An 18657-nucleotide genomic window follows, 5' to 3' on the forward strand; every position below is an offset into this window, starting at 1 on the left:
GTTGGTTCCTCTCTTTTAAGTATTCATGATCATTCTTTTCAATTTGATAATAATTTGTGCTCACCTTGAATTTCTCGTAATTTGCTATTTGTTAATGCCTTGACTAATTAAAATTCTATGTTTATTGAATTTTTCTCTGATACCATGAAAGAGCATATGAGTGGTTTTAGACTTGCTTTTCGTTGTTGTATACGTAAGGGGTTTATACAAGTTACAATCATAATAATACTGGGAGACCTATCAACATATGCATTAGTTACAAAGGATTATATTGGATAGGATATCCCTTGTCATGCTCTATAATAAACTTGCAAGCTAATTAAGCTCTTTAACTCTTACACATTCACTCCTTGCATTGAGTGAGAGAGAGAGAGAAATAGAGAGAGAGGAAGAGTATAGAAAAAGAGGGAAGAGAAGAACGAAAGGTTTGAGAGTTTGACCTACATATATGTTTTAATTAATAGAATTGCAACTCTGTTATGGATTAATTTGAGTCAAAGTTTTAAGTTGAAGGGCTTCTTTGATCTAAAATTTTTATGAGGGATAATGACTATTGGCAAAATTAAATAGTGAAAAGGCCACTTACCTAATTTTTAATATTTTTGTTTACGCAATCTAACATATCTGAAATTATCCTTAACAGGAAGATTTTTTTTAATTGGTTTCGATTGAGACTCGAATACAATATTTCATAGCCTTAGAAATGACTCTAGTGCCACTAAATTAAAACTCATTGATAATAAGAAGATTGAATTAATAGTAAGTACACACATTTGTTATATAGATTACACCATATTTTATTTGAAAATGAAAATTAATCTCAGCATATGATTTTTTTTTTGTTACATCAAGAATTTTAAAGGATCTAATTTTTATGATTTGAATTTTTGACTTCCTATATTATAGAATAAACCATTCATAATTGAATTGCTAATTTAATGGTGGGCAGATAGATACATTTTTTAGAATTTTAAAAATTCTTCAAAAGATGAAATTATTTATTTTTCTACAGTATAACGCAAGCATTATAGGTCACTCATTTGTTATTAGCCCAACGGTAGATAAATGCGATGCTATATATGTATGGTGCTGCTTTTTTCCCTTCAAACCTGCTAAGTTGACGCAGAAAGGATAGCTTCGCCAGAGACGACCTCAAGCAGCTGGACACGGGCATGCTCGATCTTTAGTGCAAAATGGACAAGCCGCCCCTTCCCTATTGTTTCCCTGTTATTCAAGTTACTTCACGTGGAAGGCATGGTCATTGGTCAACAGGTAAAAATTTATCCAATTTGTTGTATTATAGAATCAAAATATAGAGTTCCCCTTATTTTATATATAAATTTCATTTCAATATTTTTATTCTAGTTATCGATTATGATGAGTCTTATATAAATCTCATCATAATTAATAATTAAAATTTATTTATTGTATATATAACAATTGTATGGAATCATTTTTACCCAGATTATTTGATTTTTTTGAACTGCAGATTATTCAATGATTTTGAAATATATTTTCTCTCCTCATTAATATATAGTCCCACTCTTTTATATATATATATATATATATATATATATATATATATATATATATATATATAAAACCACAATTTTACGTATCTTAAGTTGATAATAAATGTGACGTGTTATCAAGAATTTTCTGGCGAATAAATAGAAACCCAGAACTAAAATTTTCTTATATTAACTATGTGGAACAAATAATGGTCAAAGCGCCGCTCCAGAGTCTTGAATAAATGGGAATGCAAAAATATACCCTCCTTGACGTGTTCTTTATTTCACTTTTCTTTCTCTAGCTTTTCTCTAAATAAGCTATAACTCTATATCTCTGACCCCCCCAATATTTTTATCATCAACCCGACTAGATCTGAAAGAAGCTGGAAAGGAAGAGAAGAAAAAAAAAAGACAGGGCTGGCAGGGATGAACAATAATGGAATAGTAGACATGGCTCTCAGCTGCCTAGGCAGAGGATTTGATTTAACATCTGATTTTCGTCTCAAGTACTGTAAAGGCAAACAAAGATTAGTTCTGCTTAATGAAGCTGAAAAAAGAGAGCTGTTGGTCCCTTGTTTTGGAGCTGTAAAAGATGTATCCATTGATATCAAGTGTGATAAAGGTGATCGAGTTCGATATCAATCCGATATCCTAGAGTTCCAACAGGTATAAATCTTTCTTTCCTGTTCTTTCTTTCTGGGTATTGAATCCATGATTACTAATGAATAATATTAATGCAGATGTCAGAGCATTTCAACCAGAAATCATCGGTGCCTGGAAAAATCCCATCAGGGTTGTTTAATTCCATGTTTGGATTTGAAGGAGGTAGTTGGGCAGCTGATGCAACCAGCACTAAATATTTGGGACTTGATGGCTACTTCATTGTTCTATTTGATGTTCATATTGATCGCTATCCCCTGACTCTCTCCGACGAAGTCCTCAATGCAGTGCCATCCTCTTGGGATCCCTGCGCCCTTGCCAGGTGCGTAGTTATCACATATTTGTATTTTCTCTGAGTTAATTATCTGTTTCAATAATAATTTAGTAAGTTTATGCACGCCATATTCGTATGAATTTCGATTGCTTATTGTTTTTAGGCTTTTTTTTTTTTGGTTTAAAAAAAAAGAAAAAAATTGGAAACCAAAACTTGACTTGGCCGTGGTGAGGACTTTTCAAACGCCACACCATTGGTGATGTTCGTAGGATCAGAGGTTTGACGTCTCTTTTTAGTAAAGATTCTTTAATTCGGAACAAATGTGATGCAATCAGCTACCAAACAATACATCGAAATTTGCAGATCAGTGCTTCAAAATTGTCAATGTCCATATCCATTGAGAATATCGAAATTAATTCAGCTTATTATAATAATGAATGCTTTCAACCACATAATCAGATAAGCCAATTCCATCAACCTTTCTACTTCAGAAATAGTATTAATGGAAAACCGATGTAGGGGAGCGACTTCTAGTTTTGTTCAGTAATATTGAAATTATTTTAAGATTTAAAAATTTTTGAATTTAAATTTAAATAAAACCATATATATATATTTATAGAAAATTTCAATTGATATATTTTTATTTATTTCTTTTATAAGATAAAACACTCCATCTTACACTCATTTTAGAGTCAATGAAATGCTCCTTTCATCTTCCTAGTTGACTTTATATATATATATATATATATATATATATATATATATATATATATATATATATATATATATATATATATATATATATATATATGGTTTTCTATAAATATATATATATATATATATGGTATATTATAATTGTGTGACTTCCAATTTTCTTTTTCTTATTGTAACTAATGAATTTTGCAATGAAAGAGATTGATCAAACAGCTTCAAGATTTTGATCTTTTGACTTAGAAAAGAGAAATTAACGCAAAGAAAAAAAAAAAAAATCTAAGCTAACTACCTACGCAGACCAAGTCATATACAAAGTTTCGATCAATAGTGTTCATGACCTAACAGGCTAACCATTTGCTGCCAGTTTATTTTATTTTTCTAAACAAGCTATGCAATTCTTGTTTGACCAACTAATGTTAGTAATAATTCATGAATAGAATCCATGTGTCAGTTTAACTTGAAGTCAACAATATCAGCAGCCTTAATACAAGGAAAAATAGTGATAAGTTCACATAATGCAAAAGGGTGAACATGCTTTTGTATTTTTGCATCGATCTTTAGTGTAATTAGTCACAAACTATCAGGAAATTGCTGATTTTTTTTACACATGTATGATTCAATTCCAATGTGCGTGAAATTTTCCTTTGCATAGACTGGTATTGGGTGGCAAACGGAAAAGAAAAAAAAGTAAAATTATAAAATTATGGAAGGGGAAAGGAGAAGGAAAAAAAAAATGGAATGTTGATAGGATCCAGGTATTGAAATTATTGTGGGCATATATTTTCCAGGTCCTGATTAGAAAATTTGATGGAAGAGAATGTATTGGTAGGTTGGTTTGGCAAGCAAAATTGAAGAAGTGACCAAACTTTTTGAACTTTAAAACTAAAGTTGATGTCATCAAGTTTGTAATTTTTTGACAGATTCATTGAAAAATATGGAACTCATATTATCGTGGGGTTGAGCATTGGAGGCCAAGACGTGGTCCTAGTCAGGCAAGATAGATCTTCCAACTTGGGTCCATCTGAGCTCAAGAAACACTTAGATGACCTTGGAGATCAATTATTTACAGGGACATGCAATTTTTCACCTAAATGTAGAGAGCAGAAGAACAAGGTTCTTATTTAATATGTCCCCTTCCACTGCCCCCTAAAAGGGAAAAGAAAAACCTTCAATTACTGTATTTATGTCTTGATTAATTGACTAATTCTGTTAATTGCAGGCTCCACAAGCATTCAATGTCTTTGATCCTCAACCTGTTACCTTCAATAGCTTCTCATCCATGAATACAAAAGATGTAGGTTCCATCCCCGAAAAAGAAATATTCATTTGAATTAAAATTTTATTTTTTTCTTAGTTGTGCACATGCAATTGCAGTGTGAAACGTAGATGCCTTCTGTGACTCTTAACAATAATTGAAATGTATAAAATCATATATATTTAGCATTTTTTTAGCTAAAATAATAGGCAGAAATCTAGATTCACACAAGAATAACAATCTTAATTATTTGTAAGAGAAATATTGCCACGAGAATTTGATTTCAAGACCTTTTCATGCTCAAACACTTAATTTATATTTAATACGCAATGCATCTGTTAATCTCTTTATTTATTTCTCATAACTTGAAAAAGAATTAATAATTATAGGAATATTTCTGGATATTGCAATTCGTAAAACAAGAGTGATGAGCTCTTGCTAGCTATTCTAAAATATAAAGCTGACATTGAAGTAGTTGTGTTTTTGCAGGGAATCACTGTGATATGCACAAAGAGGGGTGGAGATCTATCAGCAAAAAGTCATTGCGAATGGCTTCTGACTGTTCCATCGAAGCCAGATGCGATTCATTATAATTTTATACCTATAACTTCCCTTCTCAATGGTGTTCTTGGCAAAGGCTTCTTATCACACGCTATCAACCTGTATCTTCGATGTAAGTTTTCCATTTTCTCTTCATAAAAAATAAATAGCTTGTGTAAAACTCTAAAGTCCAAGAATTTTATGATAATTAACATAACACTGACGAAATGAGTGTGCATGAGAACAATTAAATGTTCTTAATTAATGGATATCAACTCTTTTATTTCTTTTATCTTCTTCTTTAAATTTTTTGTAATCTTTAAAATTTTATGTGATTGCAGACAAGCCTCCTATATCTGATTTACAATACTTTCTTGATTTCCAATCTCACAAGATTTGGGCACCAATTCACAATGACCTCCCGCTAGGTCCTACCACAAATATGGCAGGTCCTTCACCAGCTCTCCACTTCAACTTGATGGGTCCTAAATTATATGTAAATACTACTCAGGTATTATCCAAACCGGTACAAAAACTTTCCTTATTTTTTTTCCCTGTCAACTCCTAGCTAAAGGATCTAAATTCTAATGCAAATATTGCTATAATCCATCAGGTTATGGCAGGAAAAAGGCCTGTAACTGGAATGAGGTTCTATCTTGAAGGCATGAAAGGTAACAGGTATGTTAAATTTCACAAGACAGCTCACAACCACGAAACTACGATCTAAGAGGACTAGGACTAGCTATGCCATTTTATATTTTGATCATATAAATATGTTTGATGATTCAGGTTAGCCATACACCTCCAACATCTATCGAATACTCCAAAAATGCTAGAAAACAAGATAGATGACACTCAGTGGTGGCGAGGATCAGAAGAAAGTAATGATGATGGATTCATTGAAGTTGTTTCTCGGAAAATGTTCTCCCATATATGCACAGCACCTGTGAAGTACAACCCGAGATGGAGTAGAAGAAAAGAAGTAGCCTACATTGTCACAGGAGCTCAACTTCACATAAAGAAACGCGACTCAAAGAATGTCCTTCATCTTCGGTTGCTGTATTCCAAGGTTTCAGATTCTTTTGTAGCGCAGTCCAGGTGGGTTCAAGTCTCCTCTGAATATTCACAAAAATCTTCAGGCCTACTCTCTGCCCTGAGCACGTCGATATCAGGAAATGCAGAGAAAAAGAAACCACAGGCAGTGGTTGTGGATTCTAGTGTGTTCCCATCAGGACCTCCAGTGCCAGTGCAAACGCAGAAGCTTTTGAAATTTGTAGACTTGTCACAGCTGTGTAGAGGGCCTCAGGATAGTCCTGGACATTGGCTGGTAACTGGGGCTAAGCTGGACTTGGAGAGAGGGAAAATATGCTTGCAGGTTAAATTCTCCTTGTTAAATATCTGTTCATGAAACAGAATATTTTTAGTGTAGTAACATGATTTTTTTTTCTCATATATATATAAAACATATTGGCTAATTCTCAATGCGACCAATAGAATTGTGTACATAGGGCTGGTGGCTTTGACATTAGTAATTAATCGAAATTATTTTGTTCTTATAAAGATGTATATGACAGTTCAGAATGTTGGATTATTTATTTGCATCTGGATGTGGATTAATATTATTAAATTGTTAGACTCATTGGCATATTAAATAATGATATCAAATAATAAGTTTAGTAATTGGCAATATCTAAATGATGGATTAGGCTGTCCATAAGCCCCCCACTAAGTAAGAGGCCCCAACTCTCAGTCCTATATATATATATATATTCTGATAACTCCATTTAACATCAGATAGAATTCATATAGAAATTAAAATCTGTGGATATTGAGAGTTGTGAACCTACCCTTTCGCTTCCGTTCTTCATTATTCATAGAAAATTATGGATACTAGCGTACTTCCAGATACACATATTCTTTGATCATGTAATTTATAACAATTTAATTATTTCTAACAATTTGTATCAGAGCCAGGTTAGGGATTACATTTTTTTTTTTGTTAATTTCATTATTGTATGTTTGAATATTGATACATATATTTTGCATAGTCATTTAGGTTTAATTTCATAGCCATTTTATTTGATTATTAGTCACTTTTAGCTAATTTCATTAGTTATTTAGTTAGTTTTTCATAATTGTCAATTTTGGATTAATTTATAATTTTTACTTTGTTTTGTAGGAAAATTGGTGTTTTTGAAGAACTAAAAAGAAATTTACTTTTGAGGAATGATTTCTGTAGCCAAAGATGTCAAAAACAAGTTTCAAAGTTGAAGTATGTATTGGCCAAATTGCGCATAACTTGCCGCATAAGTTATGCAGTTCTGCATAAGGAGAAGAAACTGTCCCAAGCACCTACCGAAATCTGCATAAGTTGCCGCATAACTTATGCAGATTCGTGCCTCCCTTATGCAACCTCACAGAATTGTGCATAACCTATGCAGTCTTGCACCTTGCTCATGTAGTTTTGCATAAGAGAGCCAGAAACCAGCCGAAAACTGCATAAGAGTTATGTAGTCCCACAAAGACTTCATTGATGAGCTGGCAGAAGATTCCTTCAGAAAATCACACCTCAAACACACCATTTTAGGGCTCATTGTCAGAAAAAAATTATAAATAGATCCTTATCCCATTTTAGAAGAGAAGAGAAAAAGAGGGGAAGAAAAGGAAAAGGATAGGACAGCAGCTGAAGAGTCAAAAACGTCTCCCACACCATTTCCAATAAGATTTGGAGATTTCCTTCTTTTCTTGCATTTTTCCTACCTTTCTAGTATTGGGTTTCTTATTTCTTAGCTTAGATTAAAGCTTTGTTTCAATATTAACTCAGAATATCTTGTAAATATTATGGATAGTGAGTAGTTTTCTTTGATTCTGGAGTAAGGGATGTAATATTTAAGATATTTTGTGGATTTTGATTGGGTAATCCATATTTTGTGGTCTTAATGAGTTTTATTCATTTCTTATGTGCTTAATGACATGCTTAGTGTAGGATCCCATTAAGTGATGTTCTTAATCCATGGTTGAGGCACCGAAAGGAGAAAACCTTATGATAGATAATCAAGAAATTGGACTTAATTAACTTAGATCTAGAAATAGACTAAGGATTAAGAGGATTTATAGATTAATTAAGGAACTTAATGGGTCTTGATTAACTCTAACTCCACAAAAGTAGGATTAGATTGATTAAGGTACTCTTTGTCCCACTCGAAAGGGTATTCAAAGGATTTAAGAATTAATCTCCTTAAAACCCATAAGTTCCACAATATTGGATAACCAATTTAAAATCCCAAAATAGTTTGAATATGAACTCCCGAACTCCGGAATCGCCTTTTTATCATTGTTAATTTCTAATTGAATTTAATTACTTGCCATTTTAAATCTTGCCATATTTCAATTTGCTTATTTTAATTTGATGCAAATTTAGTTAAATCTCTACATTGTTGAATAGATTATTAATTTTGCACATATAGATTTCATACTCCAATACCCATCAATTTATTGCTTTAATTTCAAAAATAGTTCAATTTAGTCAATTTTTTTATATTAAAAATTCAATCATTAACACAACTCCTCTTGGGAACGATATCTTTTCTATATTACTTGTACGACCCGTGCACTTGCGGTTGGGCCACATCAAGTTTTTGGCGCCGTTGCCGGGGAGTTGTTTGTTTAAGATTGAATTCTTGATTATTTTAGTTGTTTATAGTTTTATCTTTGTTATCTTTTCATTTTGTATTTGTTTGTTCTTTTTAGGTACTTTTAATCTTTTATGAGAAGAGCTAAAAGCTCAAGTGACACATCCTTATTGTTTGATCCTCAAATTGAGAAATTTTGTAAAGCCAACAAGAAAGAAACCAGAAAAAGGAAAGAAGCCTTGAGAGAAACTGAAATTGAAGCAGACATGGCTGATGAAAGAATTAGAATTGGTGGTGGTAATGCTGGAAATGATCGAAACAATGAAAATGCAGCCCAAGGTGAAGAGGTTGTAAATGCTAATGTGCCTAGGGGAAGTATGATGGATCATGCTTTTCCTCGTTTTGATGATTTGAGAGAAAGTATAGCAAGACCAAGAATTGATGCAAATAGCTACAAGATGGATTTTGGAGTTCTTCAAATGATTCAAAATTCCCAATTTGGGGGACATCCTTCTAAAAATCCACACACACATCTAAAGAAGTTTGCTATGATTTGTGATATGCAAAAACAACCTGGAGTATCTGATGATGCAACAAGATTGAAGCTATTCCCATTCTCTTTGAAGGATAGAGCATTGGATTGGCTTAATTCTTTACCTCACAACTCCATTACAAATTGGGAGCAACTCACTGATGCATTTCTTACACAATACTTTCCACCTGGAAAAACTCAAGAATTAAGGAATCAAATGACAGCTTTTAGACCAAGAGAAGATGAAACTTTTTATGAGTCATGGATGAGATGGAAGGAATTAGAGAGACAATGCCCACATCATGCCATTCCAGAATGGATGATAAACCAGAATTTTTACACCAATGTTACTCCTGTAATTGGAGGGATTATTGATGCTCAAACAGGAGGAGAATTTATTATGAAGCATGAAGATGAAGCTTATGAGCTATTAGAGAAAATTGCAAAGAATACTCATCTTTGGAGTAGTCCAAGAGGACCATCTCCAACTCAAAAGAGGCAAGCTGTTGGAATGTACGACCTTGATCCATTCAACATGATTAATGCAAAGTTTGATGCACTTAAAAATGTTTTGGCTAAGAAGATGGAAGATTTAAGTATGTTGGTTAGTTCATCATCATCATTTGGAAGTTCACAACAAGTTGCTTATGCAGAAGGAACTACCAGCTATGGAGTAGACTATGAAGAGCAAGCTGCATATGTTGGTAATTATGGAAACAAACAAATGGGAAATCCTTACTCTCAAACTTATAATCCAACTTGGAGGAATCATCCCAACTTTTCATGGGGAAATCAGTAAAGTCAAGTCCCAAATCAGAATCTTCAGCCACAACAGCAATAAGGAATTCCATATCAGCAAAATAGGCAACCATTGCCTAATTTTCAGCAGAGAAATATGAATCCTCCACCAAAACAGCAAGAACAAAGTTCTACCACAGAAGTTTTGTTACAACAGATTCTTGCTAACCAAACTAAGCATGATGAAGAGATGAGAGAGATGAAAGCAAGGCTGGAACAAATGCAAACACACAATAGGATGCTGGAAAATCAAATTGCACAACAAGCATGCTCATCAAGTACCAAATCTATGGGGAAACTTCCTAGTCAAAAAGAAAATCCAAGGGAGCAATGTCATGCCATCACACTAAGGAGTGGTAAAATAGTGCATACTGAGAAGAGTGAAAAAGTTGAGAAGAGAGAAAATGAGAAAGATGTTGAGAGAAATGAAAAACAAAAGAGTGAAAAAGGGAGTGCAAGAAAAGGTAAAGAGGAGGTTGGAGAGAAAGAAGAGAAATATATACCTCCAGATAGGGGTGTGCAGTTTTCGGTTTAAACCGAAAAACTGAACCGAACCGATTAATTCGGTTCAATCGGTTCCGTTTTAAAATTTAATCGATTCGGTTCGGTTTATAATTTTGATAATTTCGGTTAATCGGTTCGGTTCGGTTATTTTCATAAAAAAATCAAAAAAACCGAACCGAACCGAAATTATTAATATATATAAGAAATAAAAAAAAATTGAATCAAATTGAATCGAACCAAATCGAACCGAATCGAAATCAAAGAAAACCAAACCGAACCTAAAGATTTTTGAGTTTTGATTTCTAATTTTTTTTGTTTTTATGTTTTTATTATTTAGATTTAATGTTAAAAATATGAAATTTTATAAATTTCGGTTTGATAGGTTTAAAACCGAACAGAATCGAAATTTATCGGTTCGATTCGGTTCAGTTTTCTCTTATCAATCGGTTCGGTTCGGTTTATAAAATTTTCGATTTTCGGTTTTCGGTTTTATCGGTTCGGTTCGGTTCAGAACCGAACCGACCGTTTGCACACCCCTACCTCCAGAGCCTTACAAGCTACAGCTTCCTTTTCTATAGAGATTTCAAAAAGCCAAGCTTGATAAGCAATTTGTGAAGTTCTTAGAGGTTTTGAAGAAGCTATATATAAATGTGCCTTTTATTGATGCTCTTTCCCAAATGCCTTCTTATGCTAAGTTTCTACATGAAATTCTCTCAAACAAGAGGAAACTTGAAGACCATGAAACTGTAGCTTTGACAGAAGAATGCAGTGCTATCCTCCAAAGGAAACTTCCTCCAAAGCTCAAGGATCCAGGGAGTTTTTCAATTCCATGCCACATTGGGGAATCAGGTTTTACAAAAGCTTTATGTGATTTAGGGGCTAGTGTTAGCCTTATGCCCCTCTCCATTTATGAGAAGCTCAATATGGGAGATCTTAAGCCAACCCACATTTCTCTTCAGTTAGCTGACAGATCAATTAAGTATCTTGAAGGAATTTTAGAGAATATGCCTCTGAAGGTTGGGAAATTCCATATACTTATTGACTTTGTCATCTTGGACATGGAAGAGGATTCTAATATCCCAATCATTTTAGGGAGGCCTTTCCTAGCTACAGCTGGTGCTTTGATTGACGTGAAAGGTGAAAAGCTTACTCTCAGAGTCGGAGAGGATCATTTAGTCTTCAACATTGGCAATGATAAGAAGAAGCAACATGAAGATGTAGACTCTTGTTTGAGAATTGATATAGTTGATGAGTTAGTAAAAGAGCACTTTAGAAAGAGCTATCCGAAGGCTTCTCTTGAAAGTTGTCTTATCCATGAAGGGAGTATCAATGATCAAAATCCAAAAGAGGCTGCATTTGCACAACATTTGAATAGTAATCCACCTTGTCCTATGGCACCAATCTTTCAAGTTGAGCAAGTGGAGAAAAGTGAAGTAAAACAACTATCTCTCAAAGAAAAAAATGCACCAAAGGTTGTCAAGAAAGAAATGGTTGGATTTTTAGACAAAGCAACAAGGATCTTCTCATGTGATGGAAAGAAAATGAAGTATAGATTCATTGAAGCACCTATTGATAACAGAGGCAATAAATTCCAATTTCAGCCACCATGAAAAATGAAAAGAGTCCATCTAAGGACTATAAATTAGCGCTCTTGGGAGGCACCCCAAGTTCTTTTATTTTGCTTTTATTGATTTACTTTTATTTACATTACTTTTGTTTTTATCTTAAATCTCCCCAAATTCAATTTTTGACATTGTTGAATCTTGTCCATTGTAGATGTATTTCAATGGAGGAAGGTTGGTGAACTGCTGGGGAGTGACCCTTAATATGATATTTTGTCCTTCAACTCTCCCAAGATTGATTTATTTTTACTGCATAACCTGTGCAGGTTTGCTTCTTGGTTTATGCAGAGAAATGAAGATTTCAGTAAAGAAGGGTTTGCAGCACATGGCATTTGTTACTTTGTTGAGGTTGGGTGTGTAACTTTTGTACAGCATGTGTTTATCATGTTAATATGATGGTAAATGGGTCATTTTTGTAGTTTTGAGCTTATTTGGGTTGTGTGATTCAATGTGGACATACTGCATTTTCTTGGCATAACTTGGGGAGTCAATTCTCATTTGTGGATAAATACAACTTTATGCAGATTTTTATTGAGTTTTTAATGTACTAAATGCTGATTTGCAGAATTTGAGTTGATATGGCATAATTCACAAATGCCTCTTATGCAGAACTCACTTCTACAAGCTTGTATGATGCAATTGTGATGGATTTTGTATATATTGATGTGTTTTTGGTGATAATTTCTCATGATTTATGCTTCATAGAATTACATTTCTTCATTCTAGTGTATTTTTCAAACTTGCAATTCATTTTCAATTGTAATCTCAATCTTGTTGAATTGTGCATAAGTAACTGCATAGCTTATGTAGCTTTTAGACCATTTTGCCATTTTTCATCTTTGCTAAAACTTGCATAAGCCATTGCATAACTTATGCAATCCTGTATAACCACAATTCTTGCCATTTTTCATCTCTACTAAAACCTGCATAAGCCATTGCATAACTTATGCAATTCTGCATAACCACAATTTTTGCCATCTTTCATCTCTGCTGCAATCTGCATAAGTGTGTACATAACTTATGCACTCTTGCATGACTTCAAATTCTGCATTTCCACTTTCTGCCGAAATCTACATAAGGGAGTGCAAAAGTTATGTACTTCCGCATAACCACAAATTCTGGAAATCAAAAATCTGCCGAAACTTGCATAAGTTATGCACTTCCGCATAACCACATCTTCTGAAATTCCAAAATTTGCTGAGACTTGCATAAGGGAGTGCACAGCTTATGCACATTTGCATGACCACATTTTCTGCACTTCTCTTTCTGCCGAAAACTACATAAGGGAGTGCATAAGTTATGCACTTTTGCATAACTGACTTTTCACACTTCCATTATTAGCCGAATCCTGCATAAGTCAGCGCATAAGTTATGCACTTTTGCATAACCAATTTCTCACACTCTTTTTCTTCCACCGAAACCTGCATAAGAGGGTGCATAACTTATGCACACCCATTCTCCCCTTATGCAGTTTTACACAGGTCCTGTGCAAATCAAAAACCTTTCGGCACCCACTTTCCCTCTTCCCGTCGTTCCTGTTCACTTCCCCCACGTCATTTTTTCTCGGCATCATCCTTCCTCCCCACTCCTCTTTTTGCAGCCCTTTGGCCTAACTTCCCTCTGCCTCTTTTACTTTCTCCATCACCTCCTCCATTCCCACCATCGACAACACCATGGAATTGCCTCCTCATTCCCCTCAAACCTCCCCTCTCCAAGTCTCGCCCTTGGCAATGCGGCCCCCCAACCCCGATTCGCCTCCACAACAAACCCCTCCACCACCTCCCACAGCCACCTATAAGAGGAAAATCCGGTCGAAATCCACCCGACCTATGGCTTCTGCACCTCCTCTCACAAAACGCAAAGACCCACCTACCACTCCACTTTCAGAGCCTCCACCCAAAAACCCCAAAACTTCAGCTTTCACGCGACAAGGGGTTGGCATTTCTACCTCTACCCCACAAGCCAAATCACTCTCTTCTAGCAAAAAAAACAAACTTCAGCAGCAACACAGGTATCTAAACTACCTTGGCCCCTCCCTGATGTAACTCACAAGGCAACCTTTAAGAGACTTAAGGACAGGAAGGTGCAACCCGTAAGGTACATTTCTGCGGATGCCCTCCAATTAGTTGGTTTATTTGATAATGTTGTTGCCTACCTTGATGGTTTAGGTTGGATGGAATTTGTGCATAAACAAGAACTAGTTTATCCAGCTCTAGTTTTGGAATTTATTTCCTCATTTTCTGCTACTCTGAAATTGCATGAGATAGATTACAAGCCAACTATGAAGTTTAGGTGTTTGGGGCAAAATAGAGAGCTATCATTAGACCAATTTCATAGTATTTTTGGGTTTGCAATTGATGGACTATTTAGGGTGCCATATATAGGGGTAGAGGCAGCAAATAAAGGTGTTTGGAATGCTGCTCAGTTTTGGAGGAGTATCAAAAACCAACCTCAGAGTTTTTCTGCTGGCAGATCCAAGACCTCTCAAATACTAAACCCTGCACCTAGATTTATCCATAGGCTTATTGCTAGTACTATCTTGGGCAGAGGGACTAGTTCTGGTGCTGTTGGAAAATCTGAATTGTTCATATTATGGTGTGCTTTTCACAAAGTCAAAGTTTCTCCTGGTTACTTCTTTTGTGAGCATGTGTTACATATTGCTACCAAATCTATAGGTGACATAGTCATGGGTGGGCTCATAACTGTTATAGCTAAGCATTTTGGTTTTAATCCGAAAGAGCTTCCTCTACCAGCACTTTCAGACACTCTATATTTTGATGCTACTCACCTATACAAAACTGGATTCAATTTGCCACCTTCTGACACTGCACAACCAGCAGCAGATACAGGACCCACTGCACAACTAGAGGCACAATCTGTACCACCAGTCCAACAGCATTCTACTGAACCTACACCACCCACTCAGTCTGCATAGGATATCCCAGCAGATTCTGCACAGCCTACACCTTCTGCAGCTGGACCCTCTTCATCCATAACACCTCCTCCCTCCAACACTAAAGCGTTATTCACCTATCTTGAGAGGCTTAGTGATGATGTATACTTTGTGGATAGGAAGCTTGAAACTGGTCTTGACTCCCTCAAGGATCGTCATGATCAACTCTTTGATTTTGTTATGGAAACCAGAGACAAACAGAAAGAATTAAAAGAGATGATGAAGCAGCTCATGGCTTTTCTGGGAATGCCACCTCCACCTCCATCACCTCCTCCAGAACCACCCCTTCGACAGCAGCCAGCTCCAACTAGTCCTTTAGCAGCATCTTTGGACAAGGGCAAAACCATAGAATTAGATTAGTTCTTATTTTATTTTGTTCAAACTTCTAGGAGTTTTTCTTTTTGGATATGTTGAAACAATTTTAGTTTGCCTTGAATTCTGTTTTTTCTTGAAGTTCTATTGGATGGCTATTCCATTAGTTTTTTTTTTTATTGATTCTCATTGCCTTTACTGCCCTTTTGTGCATACTTGTCCATACACTGTATATATTTGCATGCTTCTACTGGTGTTTGCACATTTTTCCTTGCTATATCATCATGCAGTAGCTTTTGAATATACTACACAGGCTGTGAATCCCCTTATGCAAATGTTCTGCATAGCCTGTGCAGTTCTTTATGCCACTCATGCAGAACTGCACAGCTTATGCACCCTCCTTATGCACCTGTTCTGTACAGCATTTTATTCTGCATAACTTGTGCAGCTTCTTATGCATCATCATCATCTCTTGAATTCTCACCTCCTCTATACCAGGTAACTCTTTCTTTTTGCTCTTAAATTTAACAATTCCTGGATATTCTTCTTTGCTTTGAGTTTTAATGCTGCACTGCTTGAGACATTGAGGACAATGTCCAATTTTGAGTTTGGGGGCGCACATTTTGATTTTTGCTACATTTTTTCACATATTGAGTATAGGAACATCTCATCCCATTCCATTTACATATATTGTAAATATTTTACATATACATCCATGCATACATATACATAACACATTTACACACACATTATATATCACTTAGAAATTGTACACATTGCACACAAATAGATTTCTTCCATTTAGTTAATGCATTGCTCATTTTTAGGAATCATGCATCATGCATTAAAGTCTTTTGCCAAATCCCTTGAGTATTGAAAAGTTGCCTATGAGAGTGATTTGACTTACCTTTAGTTGGGTTTGTGGATTGAAAGTTTCCTAAGAGGTGCAAAGTTTTGAAGTGTCTATCCCTTGCCTATATCTTCTTAGCCAAAAAGCCACCCAACTAGTCCTTTAGAGATTGGAGTGTTTAGAAGGAGTTATTTGATAAAAGGTAGTCAAATGATATCTCACCAATCCTAGAACAAATTTTCTAAACCTTTCAAGGCGAAATACCAGCTTGTACTTGAAAAGAGAGATGATTAGACATTCTTTGATTTAAACCTTCTTATTTTAAATCTTTGGCCTTTTTCCTAATTAAAATTAACCCTTGCAAACCCCTTTGAGCCTTTTTATTCCTAATTTTTCTTAAAACCCTTATTGCTACCTAGCCAATGAATCAAACACTCCAACCCTTTTCATGAGAATAATTGAATATTAGGTACACTTTATACTTTGAAAAAAAAAAAAGAGAAAAAAAAATGTAATAAGAGGGAGAAGAAATGCTTGTTATCTTATAAAAGTGCTAGTATATGTGCTTTTCATTATTGTCATTCAAATTGAAAGAAATCCACCCAAAGTAATTAAAGGAAATGAGTTTAGGGGTGGCATTTTTAGGGACAATCATCAAAAGAAAATGCAAGATACAAGTTTAAAGTATCAAAGTGTCCCTCCATTTTTATGTGTTTTGTAAAATATGCTAGCACTTGATAATTCTCATTGTGTATTTCTCTCCTCCATATATATATACCAAAAAAATAATAATAATAATAAAATAAGAAATGTACCTTATGTTTTCAAGATTGAAAATATTCTCATGCTTTGAATCCTTTTTACCTTTTTCTTCTTACCCCATGGCCCCATTACATCCCTAAAAAGACCTTTGATCTCTTGATAGTACTTGCTACATTAGTGGAGATAGGAGTAGGGAATTTGCCTATGGGATTGGAAAATTATCCATTCATTCATTTAATCCCATCATTCTATATAGAGACACTTTGACTATTGATTGTCCTAGAATTTCTTTTGAGCATGACTCTCTCTTTTGATTGGTTGGTTTGAGAATTTTGAATGATAATTGACTTGATGGCTAAGCGGTGAAAGCTTGGATAAGTATTAGATTCTTTGCATTTTAAAGGATGGGTATATGGATTGTTGGTTTGGCTAAAGGTGTGTTAAGTTACTTTAATAAGTGATTTTCATAGCTCTTTGGATAAGCACCCCTAAAAAAATAATTGTATTATATTTTAAAGTTTGCTTGAGAATAAGCAAAAGCTTGAGTTTGGGGGTATTTGATACATAAATTTTGCATAGTCATTTAGGTTTAATTTCATAGCCATTTTATTTGATTATTAGTCACTTTTAGCTAATTTCATTAATTATTTAGTTAGTTTTTCATAATTGTCAATTTTGGATTAATTTGTAATTTTTACTTTGTTTTGTAGGAAAAATGGTGGTTTTGAAGAACTAAAAAGAAATTTTACTTTTGAGGAATGATTTATGCAGCCAAAGATGTCAAAAACAAGTTTCAAAGTTGAAGTATGCATTGGCCAAATTGCGCATAACTTGCCGCATAAGTTATGCAGTTCTGCATAAGGAGAAGAAACTGTCCCAAGCACCTGCCGAAATCTGCATAAGTTGCCGCATAACTTATGCAGATTCGTGCCTCCCTTATGCAACCTCACAGAATTGTGCATAACCTATGCAGTCTTGCACCTTGCTCATGCAGTTTCGCACAAGAGAGCTAGAAACCAGCAGAAAACTGCATAAGAGACTGCATAACTTATGCAGTCCACTTATGCAGTCCCACAAAGACTTCATTGATGAGCTGGCAGAAGATTCCCTCAGAAAATCACACCTCAAACACACCATTTTAGGGCTCCTTGTCAGAAAAAAAATTATAAATAGATCCTTATCCCATTTTAGAAGGGAAGAGAAAAAGAGGGGAAGAAAAGGAAAAGGAGAGGGCAGCAGCTGAAGAATCAAAAACGTCTCCCACACCATTTCCAACAAGATTTGGAGATTTCCTTCTTTTCTTGCATTTTTCCTACCTTTCTAGTATTGGGTTTCTTATTTCTTAGCTTAGATTAAAGCTTTATTTCAATATTAACCTAAAATATCTAGTAAATATTATGGATAGTGAGTAGTTTTCTTTGATTCTGGAGTAAGGGATGTAATATTTAAGATATTTTGTGGATTTTGATTGGGTAATCCATATTTTGTAGTCTTAATAAGTTTTTTTCATTTCTTGTGTGCTTAATGACATGCTTAGTGTAGGATCCCATTAAGTGATGTTCTTAATCCATGGTTGAGGCACCAAAAGGAGAAAACCTTGTGATAGATAATCAAGAAATTGGACTTAATTAACTTAGATCTAGAAATAGACTAAGGATTAAGAGGATTTACAGATTAATTAAGGAACTTAATGGGTCTTTATTAACTCTAATTCCACGAAAGTAAGATTAGATTGATT

General features: G+C 34.7%; 1 protein-coding gene and 1 non-coding gene across 4 annotated transcripts; one reads left to right on the top strand and one right to left on the bottom strand.

Annotated features, from left to right (window-relative positions):
• Positions 1-1713: 1713 nt before the first annotated feature.
• LOC110646653 (MACPF domain-containing protein At1g14780) lies at positions 1714-17864 on the top strand. 3 transcript variants are annotated; one of them, XM_058136718.1, is made up of 9 exons: positions 1764-2177; positions 2252-2493; positions 4080-4272; positions 4379-4453; positions 4904-5087; positions 5296-5465; positions 5568-5632; positions 5744-6329; positions 17630-17864. In XM_058136718.1, the coding sequence occupies exons 1-9, from the start codon at positions 1938-1940 to the stop codon at positions 17645-17647; spliced, it is 1773 nt and encodes a 590-aa protein (XP_057992701.1). In that variant the 5' UTR covers positions 1764-1937; the 3' UTR covers positions 17648-17864. The 3 variants fall into 3 exon arrangements, with proteins under 3 accessions (XP_021655858.2, XP_057992701.1, XP_057992702.1); XM_058136719.1 differs by lacking the exon at positions 17630-17864 and adding an exon at positions 7134-7892; XM_021800166.2 differs by lacking the exon at positions 17630-17864 and having other exon boundaries at positions 1714-2177; positions 5744-6545.
• On the bottom strand, positions 9320-9427 carry LOC131174391 (small nucleolar RNA R71). The gene has a single exon (XR_009144638.1). It is a non-coding gene; the product is annotated as a small nucleolar RNA R71 (small nucleolar RNA).
• Positions 17865-18657: the final 793 nt, after the last annotated feature.

The sequence above is a fragment of the Hevea brasiliensis genome, chromosome 15 (assembly GCF_030052815.1).
Source record: "Hevea brasiliensis isolate MT/VB/25A 57/8 chromosome 15, ASM3005281v1, whole genome shotgun sequence".
In the NCBI taxonomy this organism is placed as follows: domain Eukaryota; kingdom Viridiplantae; phylum Streptophyta; class Magnoliopsida; order Malpighiales; family Euphorbiaceae; genus Hevea; species Hevea brasiliensis.